Genomic DNA, 19,972 nt, shown 5'->3' with positions numbered 1-19,972 from the left:
AGGTGTTGCTCAATTCTGTGCGTTTCGGTTCCATTAACAAAACAAACAAACAAAAAAAAACGACTCAAAGACCGACTGACGAGCAGAGCAGGAGTTTAAATTAGCTACTCAACCACCGCTGTGTTCATGAGAGGCTTATTAATAATCGAGAAATAAAYATCAAGCCTGGAAACCTGATATCGTAACGGACTGAATGTTGTGTTTTTAATGTAGCCTAATCTTTGCTCGGCTTGCGGGGTGCAGGCGGTTGCCACGGCAACGGGTGTGCTTAAAAGACAAAGAGAGTAAAAAGGTAGGAGATGTTTTCAGTTGATAGTCTGTTCGGGTTGTTTTACCTTTTTTTTACCTTTGCTGTGGCTCATCACACCTGCTGTAGTTTCTGAACATTCAATAAACGACAAACTTGGACTAATTACCTCGTTCGTTTGTGAGCATACGTCACAACAAACATCAAATAGGACAAATATATTTCATTACGTTTTAACAAATTCTACCGCGATAATTATGTGAAATTAAATTAATTATATCCCGACTTCAGAAGATTTGCCTTTACTTTTATTGGGCTCTTTGGTTCCCCCTATCAGTCTGTAGTTTCTCATATCGAGGTCATCAAACCAAATATCAGATCCACCATGACTGACTGACACCTGCTGGCGTCAGGTTTGCAACCAGCTTCTGACTGAGAAACCAGTAACCAGAAACCAGTAAGCAGCTCCCAGTGTCAGAATCTCACTGAGGAAGAAACTGGATTAGGTTTTCTATCACTTTATTATTTCTGCTATAACTGATGTATATTCGCATATAAAATAAGTCTATAGAGTTTAATTTGCAATTTTTATGTCTTTGTGTCATGAGGTAGATCTCAGGCGGCTGGTGAGAGAAAAAGTAGATCTTGGTCTCAAAAAATTTGAGCACCCATGATCTAGATAAACTCATCCATGCATTTATCTTTAGTCGCATTGATTACTGCAACAGTGTCCTCACAGGTCTGAAACAGTGGCGCAAAATCCATTTCTCTATTTTTGTGGTAAAACTCGACGTCCCAGCCATGTGCATTCAACTACGCATGCGTGCGCTGTCGTGGGACTCCTGATTGCACCCGGCTTCGGAAGTTGTAACATTATCAGTTACGGTTACTGGTGACGGTGTAAAGACAGCAATGTGTTGCTAACTGTGTCTATTTTAGAGTGAAACTGTGCGTGTGGACCATATGACGTAGAAGCTGAAGGGGCAACATGACGGCTAACGAGGATCAGGAGGTATGAAGCAGCTGGAGGCTAGCTGCTGTTAGCAGCTAGATGCTAAAACTGTACAAATACACTGGAGCGTCAGACAGCAAACAGGCTAGCTGTTAGCAAAGCTCTGCTGATCAGAACTAGCCAGAAAAGGTCTACCACAGGACGTATCACCTTTGTTACAAGTTAATGAAGTTAAGGGCAGATGCTACTGGCATTCACCGTAATTCGACATCTTCATAAACATGAGTCGTGTTTCAACATTATTATTCTGCAACATTGTGTTGCTGTTTTGGTAAAAAGAAAAAAAAAGTCACATTTTCAGATGATCTGCTCTGCTGCAGATATGATATCAAATTCTTGTCCTTTTTTTTTCTCCAAGATGGAGCTGGAAGCTCTTCGCTCCATCTATGAAGGGGATGAGTGCTTCAAGGAGATCAGCCCAGTTTCCTTCCAGTTCAGGGTGGGTACCATCCTCTGCTCTGTTCCCTTCACCGGCTCCTGCACTCACAGGGACTCAAATGTTGTGCTTTTTAAGCTCTGCAACTTTTGTTCAAGTACTGGCAAATCAGAGCACCATCAGATTATTGTTCAGCGTGTTTTGATGTATATTTGTTGTTGTGCATATTTTTAAGCTTCAAGAAGCAAAAAATGATTAGCAATCTTCACTCATTTATAGTTACATCACCGGCACATAAACAAAATCCTGGTGAAATTTTGTTTTGACTGCCTAGCAAGACTATGTGCTGCGGAAGAAACAGATTTAGGGGTGCACCAATGGCAGCTTTCTGGCTGATCACTGACCTTTGACCTTACCTTACCTGCCAATTTTTTTTTTGTCTGAAAAGTAGCTAAATATTTTAGCAAAATCACTAACAGTGGGGTGACTGTTGTTAACTGCAGACGTCAGCCCTGCCTCATGGCAGAGCATTAGAGAGCAGTGGCTGATGTTCAGGCCATTGCAGAGAGGAAGAAGAACTGATGGTTAAGATCAGTTTCACATTGACCTCCTAAAATCAAGGAAATCAGGACCAATTTATCGGTGCATCCCTAAATAGAGGTTCTTGAAATCATTGTTGTCTTTTCTTAGTAATGGTTGCCTTCAAAGAAAAGTGTGCAACCATCATTGCTTTGCTTCAAAGTGACCTCACTTGTAAGAAAACCCGTGGTGAGAAGTAAAGAAGATGGCTTCAGGATGTCCAAGAGTCCATCCACTGGCGCAAACAAAGCATCTCAAGCATCAGAACCATGGATTTAGTCCAAATGTTAATATGCATTACATGCAATATTTTGCCCTGCGACAGACTGGCAACCTGTCCAGGGTGACCCCGCCTCTCGCCCGGAACGTTAGCTGAAGATAGGCACCAGCAACCCTCCTGACCCCACTGAGGGCCAAGGGTGTACAGAAAATGGATGGATGGATGAATGGATGGATGGATACATTTTTAGTTCTCTTATTCTTCAGTATACCAACACAATTTGAACATAGTGTGTATTGGAGTCACGAAATACAATGTTTGTTCCAGTGCAGAAACCTTTTGTTAGACAAATCATAGCAAATTTGTTGAAATTTCTATTGTCCATTTCCTGATTATTACCTTTGGCCTTTTGGTTGAATATTGTGTAACAGGTTGGAAACCTTGAGGACACAAAAGCATTTATCCTGGACATCAGCTGGCCGGACAGATATCCAGAGACAGCTCCACAAATCTCCCTGGATGCCTTTTTCAACAACAGAATGTAAGCTGCAAGCAGTGGGGTTCAGTCAAAGTAAACCGCTTTGATGGTAGTCATGTTCCACCATAGAACTGCTCTGAGCAGACCGCAAGAACCAGTTCAACCAGTAGATGGACTGTTGACATCACTCTCTTCTAGTCATACCCACCGGTCAGCAAACTGAATTACTTTAAAGTAATTCAGCAAACTCCTCCTGGTTCTCCATGAGCTCCTGATGGAGCCCTGATGGAGCTCATGGAGAACCACAGGCCACTTCAGATCTGTATTTATGATTTATTTTAAAACCACTCATCATGTTCCTTCCACTTGTTCCTACTATCTCTACTATCTGTTGGTTTACCACATAAAATCCGAGTAAAGTACTGTAGGAGACGGTCTGCTGTGGTTTGTTTGTGCTAACAGCTCTGCAGAGACGAAGCAGCTCATCCTGTCGAAGCTGGAGCAGCAGGTGGAGGCCAACCTGGGCTCTGCCATGATGTACACTCTGTTTGAGTGGGCAAAGGAGAACCAGGAGGAGCTCATGGAGAACCACAGGCCTGTTGTGACTACTGTGGTCAGTGTGCTTAAACTTCATCCCTCTGCTGCTTTTCTAAGAGTGACTGCAGCAAAGATTGTGTTCCAGTAAACCTGCTCACTTATTCGAGATGTTTGAATTTTTTGTAAATTCTTTTGAGTTGGAAAGGCAGTTTATTAAGCAGATAACATTTTCCCAACCTTGCTTTTTTGTTGCATAGTTTTTTTTGTTGTTTTTTTTTTGTTTTCAAACGTCATATGATAAAAGATTCAAAATATAATCTGTTGGGGTTTGATAAAAATAGCACATTAATGTTTGTGTGTAGCAGACCCTGACATCCAACACTGAGGTGACGACTCCCTCTGTAGCAAAGAAGAGAGAAAAGAAGGAGCAACTGACAAAAGCACAGAAAAGAAGAATGATCAACAAAACAGGTGGCATATTCGCTCATGTTTTATATGGACATGAATAATAATGCAACGAGTAACTGAAGAAAGCTAGTTCTGAGCAGCTCTAAAATGTTGTAGTGCATAAAAATGTAACTACAGATAAAAATCAGAAAAGTGTGTTGTCCATTTGTATTCAGCGTTAGTGAGTCTGCCTTTACACATCCACAGACTGAAATCTTTACTTTTTTTGTGAAAAAACTGGAGAAGTCAGATTGGGTAAAAAGAATCTGTTCACATCATTTTTCAGTTCCTGCCACAGATTCTCAGTCGGATTTAGGCAAGTCTGGACTTGGGCTAGGCCGTTCTAACATGTATACACGTTTTGATGTAAACCATTCCAGCTTGAATCGTGGACAGCATCACCGTTCGTTGTCCTGACAACTGCAGTCACACCTGAGCTGTAGATCTCTGCAGCTGCTCCAGAGCTCCATGAGTTTATGTAGTAGGTTTGTAAAGTGGCAAAATGCAATTAGTACATGAACTAATGCGGAATAATATTATAACAATGATAATGATACATTCCCACTTCTGCTTATGGTGCATTCAGTGTCAAACAGAAAAAGTGATAATGCTTTAGAAAGCAAACTGAAGGTGATTTTTAAGTTCTGTTTAGAATACATTCAAATGTTGGCGAACAAATCAACGTGCATTCAGACCTTTTCCCTGACTCTTAACGGTAATTTAGCGTTTAAGCTGTATAACCAAGGTAATAGTTATTTTTCACATATTTCCTATGTCTTTATTCTGTTGTCCACTCCTAAAGTATTCTTAATGCTTTCAGACCATAAAGGGGAGCTGCCAAGAGGCTGGAACTGGGTTGATGTGATTAAGGTATATGCAGTACCGTGTTTCTCCACTAGATGGCCAAACTGAAGACTTTTTGAGCTCTCATTCATGTTGACTTTTCCTTTTCTGTTCCTTTTAAAATGGCTGCTTGACCAACCTCCAGCATGTAAGTACAACTAGTTTCTTAACCGATTATATTTTCATAATTGACCTCATTATTTTCCCTTCCCTCATGTCCAGCTGAGTAAAACTGGAGGAAAGGATGACGACTAGAGCAGAGGCTGTCACATGCTTGAACTCCAAACTTGCTGCTGATGCTGTTGTGCTGCAGATAACTTCACAGTCAGCTGCAGGGGTGTGGGACACTCAGCTGCTGCTGCCATAAACTCACCCCATCACTGGTGTTCCTGCTCTGGTCAGCTGAGCAGGCTGTTTGTCCTCCATCAGGGCAGAGCTTCACCTGCTCACACTTGCTGTCACTGCCATGTTTTCAGTCTCGCGTTACTCACTGAACACATTAATGTTGGTTCTAAACTAGTGTTCCGCTGTTACTTTAAGATGCTGTGTGACTTTCTTAAAGAATAGACATTTTTATGCAACAGAAAATATTACTCATCATTTTCCTGTTTTCTTTATAAATTGTAAATCTGGAAATGTTTATATATATAAATAAACCCACATTTTGTCAACTGCTTGTTTATTTTAAAAGACAGACTCATTCCTGGTGCAGTTTAGCTTGATAGCATAGAAATGTCCTTTATTGCCCCACACTGGGGACACTCGGGTGTAACACAGGCATTGAGGTATGCAGGTTAACACAAAAGTTCAAAAAGTGTTAAAAATATATCAAATTTCAGAATTAATATTATACTGTACAATATTATAACAAAAAACAGTGTATAGTTCTCAGAAATGGAAATAGTGTACTCTGACCCAAGAGATGTGGATCTGAGTATAACTTTATAAATGTACATAATTTTCATGTGTATTTTATATTAAAAAGTAAACACTGTTTATAATACAGTTAATCAGTGCAGTGCAGAAAAAGAGATGCAATAATAGCAGAAATGAGTAAAACTGCTAATGATTGAACAAATGTAAACACATTGAGAGCAGTGATGGATCTGGATTGTTGCAGCTGTGGGAGGAAGGATTTCCGAGTTTTTGGCAATAAAACTGATTTTATGGTTGCTTTGTAGAGTGATCAGATGAAATTTGATTTTAAGAGATCTAGCGGTGGGGAACACAAGAACTTTAATCAATGTTCTGACATGTTAATGAAAATCAAAACTACAGACTATTTTGTTTGTTCTCCATGATTTCCTAACATTGGAACAGAACAATCCCTGTTGTTTCTCTCCAGGTCATTAATGTAACACTACTTTCTTTTGCTTGACCACTAGTTAACTCAGAATCAAAGAGCAGCTTTTGCTAAAATGCATTAGCTTTAAGGAAGGCTTTCCAGTGATCTTTAAGATCTCTGGTAGCTATTCAACTGCCTGTTTGAGATGAATGCTTGTTTGTCTACAACTCATCTTTGCAGTTCGAAGCTTGCAACCCAGTTAAGTTCCAGCATAAAAAATACATTAAAACTTATTTTTCCATAGTATTAAGACTTTTATCAGAACTCTGCTTCTGTTCTCATACAGTAACCCACTAGAATCTATGGCAGAAGATTAGGACCACTAAAGATAAAGATTTCTGACTTTAATCTTAGTTTTTTTCAGTGGTTTTAATAGTTTCCTTAAGGATCCACTGAGGAGCTTGGGAGTGTTTCTGGGGAGAGAAGTCCACAACCTTCTGCAACATGACCTCTGATAAACAGAACAAAGTAGGTGATGGATTCTGAAGGGTTAACAAATTAAAACTAATTTGAACTAAAACAAAGAATTCCTACATCAGCTCTTCTGTTTCTTGTGCATTCTGGTCCATCTGGTTCTGCTGGAGGTTTTCTTCTCCCGCGGTCTTCGGGGTAGTGTGACAAAACGTTATGATCAGACAGCAGGAAAGCGGGGAGGTTGTCCTGTCAGACCATTAGTTTCCAGGACACAAAAAACAACCTTGAAATGCATAGACAAAAAAACCAGAAGGGTCCAAATTAAGACCATGGGAGGGTCGCTCCATGCATGCTCTGTAGGAGGGATTGCTGAAAACTCAACACAAAGCAAGTGATCGTTGTCGCTGTGTTCTTCCTGAAGGAGGGAATGCTGCAGGTCAACAATTCAAAAGCTTTACTGGGTTTCCTTAGAAACTTTTAAAACTAATTTGAATAATAAACTGAGTTTAATATACTGTTTAATAAGTATTAATTGAAATGAATGCATGACTGAATTGAAATAACTTGCAAAGTGCCACATTTGTTGTGAATTGATGCTACATGGATAACTAAATTGAAACCGAGCATATGGCATAGAAGTAAAAAAAAGTGTTACAGTATGAAAGTAATGTTTATTCTTTTACCATTCAAAGAATTTGCAATATGATTAAAATTTCAAAATCCTCTGAAAACATTTATCTCTTAAAGTTTTAAAAGCAAATGGGAACCTCGTCAAATTCTCAGTATTGAAACTAGAGAGAAATTATTTCTTACCAAAAGATTAACAAAATTGTATCTAAGTTACAGGTCATAAGAGGAGACTGATTCCAACATGCTACAGTACTCTAGGAGAATGTTTCCTCTGGGATTTTTCCCAGCAAATGAAAAGTGAATGGTAAGTTAGTGACCACTGATTGTTTTAATGGGTATAAAACAAAAATACATAATGGTGAAAACACAAACAACTTTATATCAATCTCCCATCAACAATCTTTTCCCAAATAAAATTCTGAGTCTCTGATGAACATACTTAACTTTTAAGGCTATCTTTTAGAATTCATCAATGTATGAAGAGTTCAACACAGATTCTGATCAGGTAGAACTTTTTAAAAATCCTCAAATAAAGAAAAAATGCAGCCAAAACTTAAGAATAACTGGATTATCTTTCTTCATAGGAGTCTGGTCCAGAGAAACAAGGTTTAAGTAAGTCTAAGGAAGCTTTCATTGTCTTCATACTTTATTCAAATTAAAACGAATCTTGACTCTAAAATAAATCTTATAAACAGCAATTGTGTGGAAGAGGGCAGCTTCAAATAAAGCCGCTTGGCTCCCAGCAGCCTGCAGGAACCAGTTCATTCGTCCAAGTTCTTGATTTCTAAGTGCTGCAGCTAATTATTCATTTGTGCTCCTAAAGTAGAACCTGTTCTTTCCTCAGGATGGAAACGAGTTCCAGGTGAGTCACTACCTGGACCTGCGATCTTTTCTGTTCCTGTCCAGGCTTTTGTCCATTGTCTTTTCATTGTCTCCTCTGCATTTGGGACAGTACCACTTTCCCTTGGGTTTGTAGGTGAGACCCACACAAGAGAAGTGGAACCACTCAATGTGGCACTGGTCGTTATCGCAGCCGATCATCTCCCCGTAAGAGACCTGCTCACACAAACAGTAGGTGGGTTCATTGGGGTCGATGGTGAAGTCCACTGGTGAGGCATCTCTCTCCTGCTTGGATTTGCGTTTTTTCTTCTTTGAAGACTTGGACTTCTTTTCTCGTGGCGGGGGCAGGGTCAGTTCATCCACGGGATCATCCACCAGGGAGCCGTTGGCAGACAGGTGGGTGGAGTCGCGGCTCTCGCTGTTCCGCTGGCGTCTCGGGCGCCGGTTGGAGGTACGTTCAGGGGCCGGGGACTCCTGGATGCTGGACCGTCGCTCCGTGGTGAGCCGCTCGGCTTCGCTGGGCTCCTGGAGGCAGAGGGAGTGAGAGTCCATCTGGCGGGAGCGGTTTTCCACCAGCTCGGTCATCTGAGTCACTACGTGGATTTTCTCATCTCCCAGCTCCTGGCTGAGGATCAGCGCCCTCTGCAGCTGGATCTGCAATCGCTTTCTCTGAGCCGAGTCCTGTTCACCTTTGTATTTCTCAAACACTTCATCCACCTCCTTCAGCACCTCTGCAAAAGACGAGCACACAAATTAATGTGTTTGAACATCTTACCAGGTTTACAGTTGTTTATCAGGGATTAAGCCTTTTTTATTCAAAACAAAGAAATTTGAAACAATAACGATAAAATTTATTTTAAGAAATTGAGCTCAATGGGACAAATCCCAGATGGACCACTGAAGGGAAATGTGAATCAAGCAGAATTACATAGGAGAGCAATGGTACCTCGTACCTCCTGAGCCATGAAGGTCACAGTTAGCTACATGGGTCTTGTCAAGTAAGGGGGGTGTTTATTTTTGCAACAATATTCAACCTCCAAAATCTGAATTTACAGAATAGCTATGCACACCTTTCACTCCATTAAAACACCTTTGTCATCACCCTAGACTAGATTAAAACAAAGATTTCAGTCGTTCCAAAATGTAAATTTCCTTATGCAGATATTTCATTCACAGTTCAGTAAATATTCTAGAAGGCAACATTAGACACAGAGGTCTTCATTGGTCCCCACATAAAGTGGGACCCTGGGAGTCAACAGATGGAAGAATAGTTTCAGGGGGTTTTCTCTAGATTCATCCACACACGGGACAACCAGGAGCTGGACTTTACCAGTAAGAACGGTCAAATAAGAAAAGAAGGAGGGCTGAACCGAAATCCCTGCCTACAGGAAATGACGGCACCCAGATGCTGTGAGGGGGTGGAGGGCTGTTCAGGAGAGCCTGTCCAGCTCTGCGGTTCACAGAAGGAGCAAACGGAGAATAGAGTTGGAAATGTTCAAGTCCCCGAAGATTTATAACCCATCACAATCAATCGGGTGTGTTGGTATCCGTCCCGACTCGCGCCGCTTGGGGACGTTTCTGTGTAGTCTGCTCGGCACCCTGACTCGACTCGAAGCAACAATGACGACTGAGGCTGTTTCCTGTAATGTGTGCTTTGTATTCACCAGTCTGCAGCGATGAAGCAACACCTTAGCCGTGTTGGCCCTCCCTGTCTCGTTGTTATTGAAATGAAGAGCCTAATGTTTCGCAGCAAATAAGAAGTGCACCAGCGGTTGCCTCTACATAGACTTAAGGACCAGATCGCATGATGAAGACTGTAGATTATAGTAAATGCCGTCATAGAAGAGATTACGCTGGGAAATTAATACATTCATAAGCATCACACCCGCCTACAGTGCGTGTTTCTAACTTCGGCATTACTTGAAACATCAAAGCTATATTTTTTTATACACATTTTAAGTTTAAACGTTGTTTTCAGTGATGATCTTCCCGGTAGCTTTATGGCGTTCAGGATTACGGATTTCCTCTTAGAAAGTTTGTATTTTTCGATTACACAGCCGGGATTTCTGCAATATACTTTAGCCGATTTTGCAACTGACGAAAGGTGTTTCCAGATAAATATAGCTCCTTCTCGTGGCTTTTATATGTGCGAGCCGCGATAAAAAAAAATGTAAATACCGTCTCCAGTTTATGAGGTCTGGTGTAGCACAGCAATGAGACACAAACATATTCCCGCTGGCGGATTTGGTGCTTGTTTCTGAAGCATTTGCTTCGTGGTGTGTGTTTGGCCACATCTAACACAAAACAGTACTGTTTATCAGAGTGGGGAGCAGCAAGGACGGCAAGCTTCTCACAAAATGGGAACGCAAGGTTCGCGCCTGCTCCTCCATTTCAACAAACCTTTCCACTCAGCTGTCAATGTTTCCCGATTCTACCTCCGTAACTGGACCAAAAGCGAAAACATGCAGACACGGTACCTTGATACTTTGCATCAATTTCTCGAAGCAGAGAAACATTTCTTTGTATGTCCAGAGGCAGGGACTCCACACATTCCAGGTAATCCTCCACATAGTTGACTAGTTGCTGCGACTTGTCCGCATTCTGATAATGATGGCCTAACATCGTCTCTGCGATGCATAGAAGCGCCAAACACACCTGAGCAAATTACAAAGATGTGTTGTAAAAAAAAAAATGCTTGGCGACTTTGCAGCTTGTAGGGCAGTTCCAAGCAGCAATTCACTTCAAACAAAACTCACACAACTACGCATGCGCAGAAATCTTTCTTTTATGGTATTGCTCAGCTTCCTCTTACTGCTGTCGTCACTAAAGGCGGAGCTTTAGAGCTGGAAGTTCTCGATGGGACTGTTCCTAAAAACACGACATCCACGATTAGTTAGTTATAAAAATAGACCTTATTTGGAAAATACAAGGTCTATTTTTATATTTTGGGGAATATTTACTTTAGATGTAAAAACAATAATACTGTAGGTTATTTCATTTTTTATAAATTTTACTAAAATATTGTCAAAGGAATGTCACCATCTACCCAGAATGAATTTACTCAATTCATTCTGGGTAAATGATGTGTAATGGTCCCACTGCCTGGCTCCTCCAGCCAAAACAATGATCAGTAACACTCTTTGAAATCGATCGGAATGTAGAAATCGCAAGAGGTAATGCAGGTGAGGAGGACCAAACAGAAGAAGAGGCTAGGAGCTGGTGTTTTGCTGCTGCTGCTGCCTTCAGCTTTGCAAATGAAACAACTAATGGCACGTAGCTCTGGTCGGACAAGACCTCTTAGTACTTCTATAACTCTGTGTTCTGTTTGGCAACAGCTGTTTAGGGTCTGAACTTTGTTCGGTGTTGGTTGTGGTTTCACATTCAGTACAGGTGTTCCATCTCCATTAGCATTTCCAGTAGTAACAGCTCCATTAGCACTGCTTCTCTTTGACGTGCCTCCCAGCGTCTGTAGAGCTGTGTCCAGTTCGGCAACAGCTGCGCTGTTAACACACAGGTGTGGTGGTAACAGTGACACCGGACCTTCATGGGTCCGGTTGGATCGATGATGTCAGTACAGCTCCTGTTAGCATTTCAAAGAGCGTCCAGCTCTGCCGGTCTCAGCACGGCATTTATTTTTAGCTCGTTAAGGTAGTGATCACCTATGATCACCTGTTAGCCTTCGTTAGTTCTGCTAGTACAAATGACTCAAAGCGTTCTGATGAAACATCGAGGGCACAGATTAGGTCCTTCGGAAGTTGTGTTCCACTAAACAGGTAAAGTTAGGCTTCCTGTGTTTACTCTGACTCCAGTACAGAATGGACCATTATGGTTCATCTACCCATCGGTAAAAATATTCCAACCTCTATGGGTGAAAAATATAACAAAAGATGTACATTTTTGAAGTAATTGTGAGTTTTGGCGTATCACAAACATATTTTTTTTTTTAGGTAACAGGAATATTGCAACATATTTAGGCCAACATGTTCAACTAATTCTGGATCCTTTTAACACTCCCCCAACTTATTTCACATTCTGTCCATTTTTTACAAAAACAAACTTAGAAGTAGTTGCTTAGATAGATTAGCCCAAGATAGTACATAATTGATGAGTTAGTGGAAATGACCCATGTTTATAAAATGCACAAATAAAACTAATGATTCCCTTAGGTCTTCACATCCAGATTTATACAGAGAGTAAATCATACTCAACTGATCTTTATTTAATAATTATGTATCTTTTTGATTTTATTTGGTGGCAATAATGATCCACTATTATGCTCTAATTTATGTTGATATATCAAATAAAATCTTAATAATAATAATAATAATGATGATAATAATAATAATAATAATAATAATAATAATAATAATAATAATAATAATAATAATAATAATAATAATAATGAGTTGTAACTGTTAAAAAATTAAACTAAGTTGTCACCAAATATATCTTTGGTGACAACTTAGTTAATACTCTGTACTTTCCAGTGACTCTGTTGTTGTTATATATTCATATGTTGTTTGTTTCTGTGGTTTCTCAGTTCTCTGTTTTTTTATGCGCTGCAGGTGTTAAAGCAAACTTGTTATCTTGTATTTTAAATTTTAAAAATTTTTCTCTGTTCTACTTTCATGTCCTTCTTTCCCTTTAAACTTTTTGCCCCACCTCTCTCCCTTTCTTTCTACTCTTTCTCACTTTCTTTACCATCTCCATGTCCATTGAATTTGAAATAAACACAAAGCAATTTCTAAACGTTATGTGCCACAGTGCCGGGCAGGACAAGTTAAAATGAAAATAAACAACATGAATACTTTTCCAAGATATTTAAAGCAACACATGAAATATCTGAATATGCTGGAGCATAGTCTTCTTTCTAAATATAAACAAAAACAGGGGGAAATATTCTCTTTTCAATGACCCAGAGTACTTATTCTAAATGTGTACATACACACTTAGTATATATGTGCACGTATAGTAATCTTCTATAAGTAGATTTAATATAATTGTTTTGTGAGAATCAAACCTGCACTGAGAAAGGGAGAGTATAAAATGTAAAATGAATCTCATGCAACCCAGTTGCATGTAACCTCCCATTTCATATTTGCTCAATCGTTGTTCTTCCTGTGGCTTCCTTTAGGGGGCTGTACTGCTGCTGTCTGCTTCCATCTCACCCTCCCCCATAACTCAACAAACTCTGTGTTTTCTTCATGAACTGTGATTTTGCTCTTTTTCTGCTCCAATCTCCACTTATTCCCTCTAGTTTAGCAGTTCTCAACGTGGGCGGTACCGCCCCTCAGGGGGCGTTCAGAGGACGGCAGGGGGCGCTGGCGGACATTTTTACAAAAGGGGGCGCTGGGATGCCTTTGGGGGGCATKTRGTCGAAGGTAAACTTTACATCTTAAATGCACAACAATGCCAGTTTAGACTTTGAGCAACTTSGTAAAACTGTATTGTGTAACATTAAACCATGCTTGGCTGCAACTGTATCGATGGCAGCTCTTCTTCTATTCAGTGTTTGTTAGCTTCTGTTAGCTTMTTGGCGCAGCTCCGTTCTCCTGCTACTGGTAGCTAAAATCACGATACCCTCACTGAGTATCCCTCTGAAAAATGAACCTATTTAAATAAAGAAATCAAGAAATCCCTCCATGAGTGATACCACGATAGAGAGCGTTCATTTTATAGCGTTAACACCGGAGCTGTAAGTGGTCCGGTATGAAACGGGGGTGATAGAACAACACAGCACTTTTAAATTTCAATAATCAAAATGCAGTATATATGTGCTGCATCGATGGGAAAAAGTCTGCCTTTTCCCCATCGATACGCTTCCTGACCGCCCTGCACCTTAGGGGCTTAAAAAAAAAAAAAAAGAGCGCACATTGCGCAAAACAGGAGAAGCGGGACATAAAACGGAGCGACGAACTAGATGTGAATTATGGCATAAAAACAGAGAATCCGACGCTGAACATTGAAAAAATCAACACATGATGTGAAACACATGATGTGAAACACATGATGTGAAACACATGACGATTAGGCGGCGCAGCAGGTGATGAGTGAAGATTACTGATGGTGAGTATAAACTATAAAATCTAGCAACAGGAAAGAAACTAAAGTGGACATGGCAATAAACCAAGAGAGGATAATAATAATCAAATGAAACTAAATGGAAATGAACGAAGAACAAAATGCAAGAATAAACTAAGAAACTAAAGTAAGTACAGAGGAATAAACTGGTATGGCAAGACCTTTTGAGCAATAATTAATACACAGGACTGTATGGCAAGAATAAACAGACACTATTTCCAAAAACGGTTGAGAAACACTGCTCTAGTTAATCCACCATCCCTCCTCTGCACATGTAAAAAATATCTCCTCCCTTTGATTTTTGTCAGAGCCAATATCCCCTCACCACATCATTGCAAGTCTTCCATCTCAAATCAACCCTAACACTCAAATCTCTTCTTTACCTCTTCTTTGCTCAGGTTGGAAGAGTCCAGGAACTTAAATCATCCTCTTGCAGCACTTCTTCGTCTGCAAGAGGTGCTGCATTTTCAAAACTTCTGTCAGTAGTAATGTAGCCTGTTAAAAACCAGCTTGAGCCACACTTTGCTTTGTCCAGAGAATCTGGGCTCTCGGCTGTTGAGAATCGATTGCTTTTTGGAGGTTGGACTGTGCTGAGGTTTTAAATTTTACCGAATTGCTAATGTTTTTGCCCATGACGTACACTGTAGAATTATTACTTAAATAATGACATTATTAATGACATTATTTAAGTTCCATTAATCTAAATTGATCCTAATTCAGTGGTTCTTAACCTGGGTTCGATCGAACCCCAGGGGTTCGGTGAGTCGGTCTCAGGGGTTCGGTGGAGCCTCTGCCGCGGAGGTAAAGACACACTTGTGTAAAGTCGTGATGACGCCCCGCTTTGCCGTCACTTGCTCCAGAGGATCACGTTACATTGCTTAGCCAATCAGAGGATCACGTTACATTGCTTAGCCAATCAGAGGATCACGTTACATTGCTTAGCCAATCAGAGGATCACGTTACATTGCTTAGCTAATCAGAGCTGCGAAGGAGCCCTGAATGAAGGAGTTCCACTCTCAGCATGGATTTGAACTTGTGTCTTTAATTACTTCAGCAAAGCTCACAGTTTTTACCAAATTCTATAGTCTAAATCGGCTCCTTAGTAGCATCTTTTCGGGGTTGCTACTGCCTCTAGTGGTGTAGGGGAGGTTACACAGCTAATATAATTACATTACTAAATCAGAATACCACAAAGTATTTTGTGTGTCGGGGGGTGGGGTGAGAGTTGGAATAAGAAGGGTTCGGTGAGTGCGCATATGCAACTGGGGGGTTCGGTACCTCAAAAAATGTTAAGAACCACTGTCCTAATTTCTCTACTTTGTAACTATGTAAAAACTCACATGTCCTACTAAGGCCATAAATGTACTTTAGACATTCATCATATATTTCTATTGCTCAAATCTGAAATCTCCAGAGAGGTTTCCGTGAGGTCAGATTTTACTTCCGCTTCTGAAAATACCAAATAAACAAATGAAACCCATAGAGACAAAAGCCTGACTTGTTAGTACTTGTGTTAGAGATTGCACATCTGACAGACGGGATGTTCAGCCAGTCATAAGACTGAGCTGAGAACAAGTTTGACAGCGACAGCAGGGCAAACGTTAAACTCTGTCACAATGTGTGGTTAAGAAACCCTACTTCCTACTTCCTCTTTTTGTGTCACATGATGTCAGAAAATATCCTTCCAGTTTTGTCAGCTGAATAAAACTCAAATGACAGAAAAGTGCTAAATGTAGTCTTTTAGTTCTGATACAGATAATACTAACACTACTTCTGCTACTGTTACTGGAATTACATTTGTTAAACTGTTCAACTGTTACAGAGACACTGCTGAGAGAACTGCAGCTGCTGCCCAGTCCATTTCTTTGAATAACTTGCTGCTACACTGACAACCTGCAGGATTGGTACCACAATCTCATGCAAAATCCTCCCTGTAAGCAACCGCAGCCATCATCAGCATTGTACTAGTCGAACTTTGCTATTTAAACATCTTGAGTTATGGCTGAGCTGCATTACTTCAATAAATATTCCACCACAATGAGTATTTTGTTATTTAGGTTTATAAATAGATAGCTATAGTCATAACTTGGATTATATCTTACAGTCTTACACAAAAGCCCAAAATTATTCATACCCATGATTTAGGTATAAAGTAATTTATTAATTTTCTAAAGTACAAGATTAATTTGTCTTTGATGCCTGAGAATATACTATAGGAAGTTGCCTGGATGGTAATTTTTGTCCTTTGGTTAGATGATAGTGTTCATTCGTCCTTCTGAACACAAGATATTCACAACCTATAATATCTTATATAATTAGCGATAACAACTGCATTCAACCACCCATAAGATAATAATGTGAAAAACATCTTCCATAAATAATACTTAGCAGTATAAACTGACTTATGACCTCAAGATTTGAAGAGAAGTTTAAAACTGATCACACTCTAGTTCTGACGCAACAATTAGCATGGCTGACTGTTAGCTCGAGCCTTCGAACATAAAGGAGCAGAGTTTTAACACTAACACACACCCTTCCTCCAGCTGAAAGTGTGTTGCTGCTTGATATTTTTGAATAGCACAGTGGGGAAATCATGTGAGGAGACCAGAGAAACTTTCTGGTTTATTCAGTCCACTTTCATTTCATTGAAAGCTTCTCCTCCTGCCCTTTTTGCTCTCACTCTGGTTTCGATTCTTCAATATTGCTGTCTGTTGAAGAGCTTCGGATGTTTTTGGAACTTCAGAATGAGCAGAGGAACTTCCTTTTCTGCACTGTCAAAATAAAAGCTCCTCAATATGAGACATAACACCTTACTGTAATATGTACAGTCCCATTTGATAAATGAAAATATTATTGAAAAGCCCATTTATTTCAGGAACTTTAGCCCTAGGTGAAACACGATTTTCCACTTACATAACATTTAAAATTACAATATCACATCATAGCAATATGCACATTTTCACTCTTTTTTAGATATCATTAAATGAGAAACTTGATAGAGGTAGTAAAAATATGTCTTGCCTTCTAGAGTAACCCAGAACTTCATGGATTTTTATTTTTAAAATCCATGAAGTTTTTTTATTCGTCTGCAGAACAACAGTTGTAAACTCAGATTGCTGAGTATCTATAATGAGAGAAACAAAAGGAAAGTTCTGTAGTTTGGTATAACCCTTAAAATTTTAATGAGGGCATAGGACCCTATCTTCAGTTTATTAAAACCTGAATAATAATTTAAGTTTGTATATCTTAGAGATTTAATCTTAAAGAGCATAATTTCCAGGTTAAAATGTGTACAAGATGATATTTTAACAAGTCAAAAAAAAAACTCTTATGCATAAGGATTTGCAATATTAGAAACTATTCTAATGCCTTCTAGTAAACTTGCATATTCCATTGTTTATTAGATGGCCATTGAGGTTTGGTGATACTGAAATGAGCCGGGCAGTTGGAGTGGAGCTACACAGTTTTTACCTGGTTCATGTGACTCTGTTACTGTTTATTGTTCTTTGAGGATAATTTACATCTGTATCTTTTCTAGTTTGTAGTAAAACAGCCAAACCTGTTCAAGAGGATCCAGTCTGTTTTATTTGCCATCAAGTGGATTGAAAGAGAAAACATGGAGAGTGTCAGACTCATGGCTTCACCAGCTGACTCTGCCATGCTCACTTTCCTCAATCTCTATTATGTACAGTCGGGAACTTCATGTCATGTTTTGTTGCCCCAAACCTGCTCAGAATGAGGGAGGGGGAGCACAGTTAAGATTCAGTTTGTTTTATACACAGACAGTTCTTTACTAAAGAACCTTTCATAATGTACTTAGTCTGACTGGATTACATTGTAAATGGAATTGATCTGTTTCTAACTCTAAGGAGCTAAAGACACCATTCTACATTTGAAATACTGATATGCACTGTTTAGTATGGCTAAGTTAGATATTCTAATCCACTATTAAGTTGCTGAATTTGTTGAAAGACAGGATAGGTGGAGTGGCTCAGAATGCTTTGTATGAGTTCATTAATTACATTTGGTTGTAATGAGCTTTATAGATCTACGTAAGTGTATTGTTTTAAAATAAGTATCAAATTGGTGAGTTTTTACACATGTGGACAAAATTGTTGGTACCCCTTTGTAAATCAGAATGAGAATCAACTGCATTGCAAATACAAACAAGGAATTTGATTTGAGTTTCCATCATTTGCACCGTAATCAAGGTACAGTGTCAAACAGCAAACTATAACTTACAGCAAAATGTTTAGTAAGTAAATGTAAGAGCAATATTTGGAAGAGAGTGTGTGACTGAAAAGCCCACAAAAGTCACTGCCGTAACTTGAAACTGACAAAAGTAATAAATCAAAATGTATTAAAAGGTAACCAATGGATATTTTAACTCCACCTAGTCTGCACTTCCATCCTTAATTTTGAGAAGTTTTATTGCAATAGGCAACAAAGCTATTAAACTTAAAACAGCTCACATTAACGGCCATTGCTTTTATTTTGAAGCTTGCTGTTTGTGCTTCCTCTGCTGTTGTACTGCCTTGACTCAGGCGTGTATTTATGGAAAGAAGTGCCTCACTCTTCTTGCATATCAGGCTGGTGTGAAGAACGGAGAACAAGGCTGTCAGTCAAGACCTGAAACCATGCAGAGAGTTGCTGTGTTGATCCTTGTTGCCTGCTGTGCTCTCACAGGTAAGGAGAAACTTCTGGGTCCATTTGGCCAGAAAAGAGTAAAAATATCAAAAAGAAATTTGAAGAGTTAGTAGAAAGTTGGTGGAATGGTATACAAGTAAAACCAAAATATTCTGCTACTTTATTGAATACCTGACATATTGTGTGATTCTATAGAGTAGTGAGCTGGTGCTGGAGTTTCATCACTGTATGGCAGAGTTTGATATGTTTGCTGTAAGAACTTATGCCTGGGATGATAGCAGACCGCACTGTGACTTCCTGGATTGTTTAAAACTCTGAACTCTGCAGTCTTTCGTTTAGAGTCGCAGCTCTGAGTCACGTGACTGCTGGGAGATGAGTGATGTTTGTTTCTGCATCAACATTCTCGTTTTGCTGATGTCATAGGACTGAAATAAAGAGCAGCTTACAGTGGACAACTCCATGTTGACTGTCAAATAATCCAGGTTGCTCAGGCTTATGAAACATGAGTGAAGACATCTTCTAGAAAGGAATTGACATTTTTAATCTTGGTGTGTTATGCGGAACTAGTTTCTATTTACTTTTCTGCTATGCTTAGAATCTTTGTCTCCCTCACAGACAAACTTGAGCACTCCAGCTACCATAGATAGACTGATCTTGTGCTTTAAAAAACATTGTCATAAATCTGCTTGTCACATAGTTAGTGCATTCATTATTCTGAATAAATACAGGAAATTTTGTCGCTAATATAAACAAAATCAAAGTACATCATTTACTCTTTTCATCATGTTCATCATATTACAATTTTGTAAATTGTACAGTCTAGATGAAATGTTGCCTCCCTTCACTGTCTGCTGTCAACATCAGACATCTGGCAGATACTCTGTGAGAATGTAAAAGAAAACCTGTATGATAGTTATTCAACTGAAGATAACAGACATTTATGGCCTCATGCAATCAGAAATCTGTAATAAACATGATGTGTGCACAGGGAATTTATGGCGAATCTAGTTTGTGCATTATCTAAATGTTTGCTACTTCACAATTTATGCTTCAGAAGGTTAAACGTCAGGTGAACTGGGAGTGATTTTCTTCTATCTTTTTAGCACTGTCACTGGCCAAAGACACAAATGAATCCAAACCATCTTCTACTATGAGTTCTGCGGCGTCATTTCAAGGTTCAAGTGAAGCCCCACCAACTAATACCACGACTAAAGCCCCAACTTCTAAACCTACAACTCCTAAACCTACAACTAATTCCACGACTAAAGCCCCAACT

At 39.5% G+C, this 19,972-nt stretch overlaps 3 protein-coding genes and 1 long non-coding RNA gene across 6 annotated transcripts in view; 2 read left to right on the top strand and 2 right to left on the bottom strand.

The window, feature by feature from the left end:
• The first annotated feature begins 1,070 nt into the window (after positions 1-1,070).
• Positions 1,071-5,386, top strand: rwdd (RWD domain containing 4). 2 transcript variants are annotated; one of them, XM_008434916.2, is made up of 8 exons: positions 1,071-1,259; positions 1,618-1,698; positions 2,866-2,975; positions 3,375-3,525; positions 3,815-3,920; positions 4,717-4,766; positions 4,885-4,887; positions 4,962-5,386. In XM_008434916.2, the coding sequence occupies exons 1-8, from the start codon at positions 1,236-1,238 to the stop codon at positions 4,992-4,994; spliced, it is 558 nt and encodes a 185-aa protein (XP_008433138.1). In that variant the 5' UTR covers positions 1,071-1,235; the 3' UTR covers positions 4,995-5,386. The 2 variants fall into 2 exon arrangements, with proteins under 2 accessions (XP_008433138.1, XP_008433137.1); XM_008434915.2 differs by having other exon boundaries at positions 3,812-3,920.
• A 1,763-nt stretch (positions 5,387-7,149) lies between these two features.
• On the bottom strand, positions 7,150-10,740 carry ing2 (inhibitor of growth family, member 2). The gene is made up of 2 exons (XM_008434919.2): positions 10,446-10,740; positions 7,150-8,699 (listed from the first exon to the last, which is right to left on the bottom strand). The coding sequence occupies exons 1-2, from the start codon at positions 10,588-10,590 to the stop codon at positions 7,999-8,001; spliced, it is 846 nt and encodes a 281-aa protein (XP_008433141.1). The 5' UTR covers positions 10,591-10,740; the 3' UTR covers positions 7,150-7,998.
• Positions 10,741-17,639: 6,899 nt separating this feature from the next.
• The window catches only part of LOC103480105 (uncharacterized), a 5,379-nt gene continuing 3,046 nt past the window's right edge, over positions 17,640-19,972 (bottom strand). Inside the window, exons 3-5 of one of the 2 annotated variants that reach the window (XR_536051.1) lie at positions 18,868-19,121; positions 18,522-18,749; positions 17,640-17,775 (exon numbers count right to left, since the gene is read on the bottom strand). This is a non-coding gene — a long non-coding RNA (uncharacterized LOC103480105). Of the gene's footprint in view, positions 17,776-18,517; positions 18,750-18,867; positions 19,122-19,972 lie in introns of those variants that run through there. The other variant, XR_536052.1, reaches the window with a different exon arrangement.
• cd68 (CD68 molecule) overlaps positions 18,583-19,972 on the top strand; it is an 8,607-nt gene continuing 7,217 nt past the window's right edge. Inside the window, exons 1-2 of the mRNA XM_008434920.2 lie at positions 18,583-18,735; positions 19,800-19,939. Coding sequence (XP_008433142.1) covers positions 18,687-18,735; positions 19,800-19,939 — 189 coding nt within the window. The 5' untranslated portion in view covers positions 18,583-18,686. The remainder of the gene's footprint in view (positions 18,736-19,799; positions 19,940-19,972) is intronic.

This window comes from Poecilia reticulata, linkage group LG18, assembly GCF_000633615.1.
Source record: "Poecilia reticulata strain Guanapo linkage group LG18, Guppy_female_1.0+MT, whole genome shotgun sequence".
Lineage (NCBI taxonomy): Eukaryota > Metazoa > Chordata > Actinopteri > Cyprinodontiformes > Poeciliidae > Poecilia > Poecilia reticulata.
The sequence above is the reverse complement of the archived record's forward strand: the minus strand, read 5'-3'. Positions and strand labels throughout refer to the sequence as shown.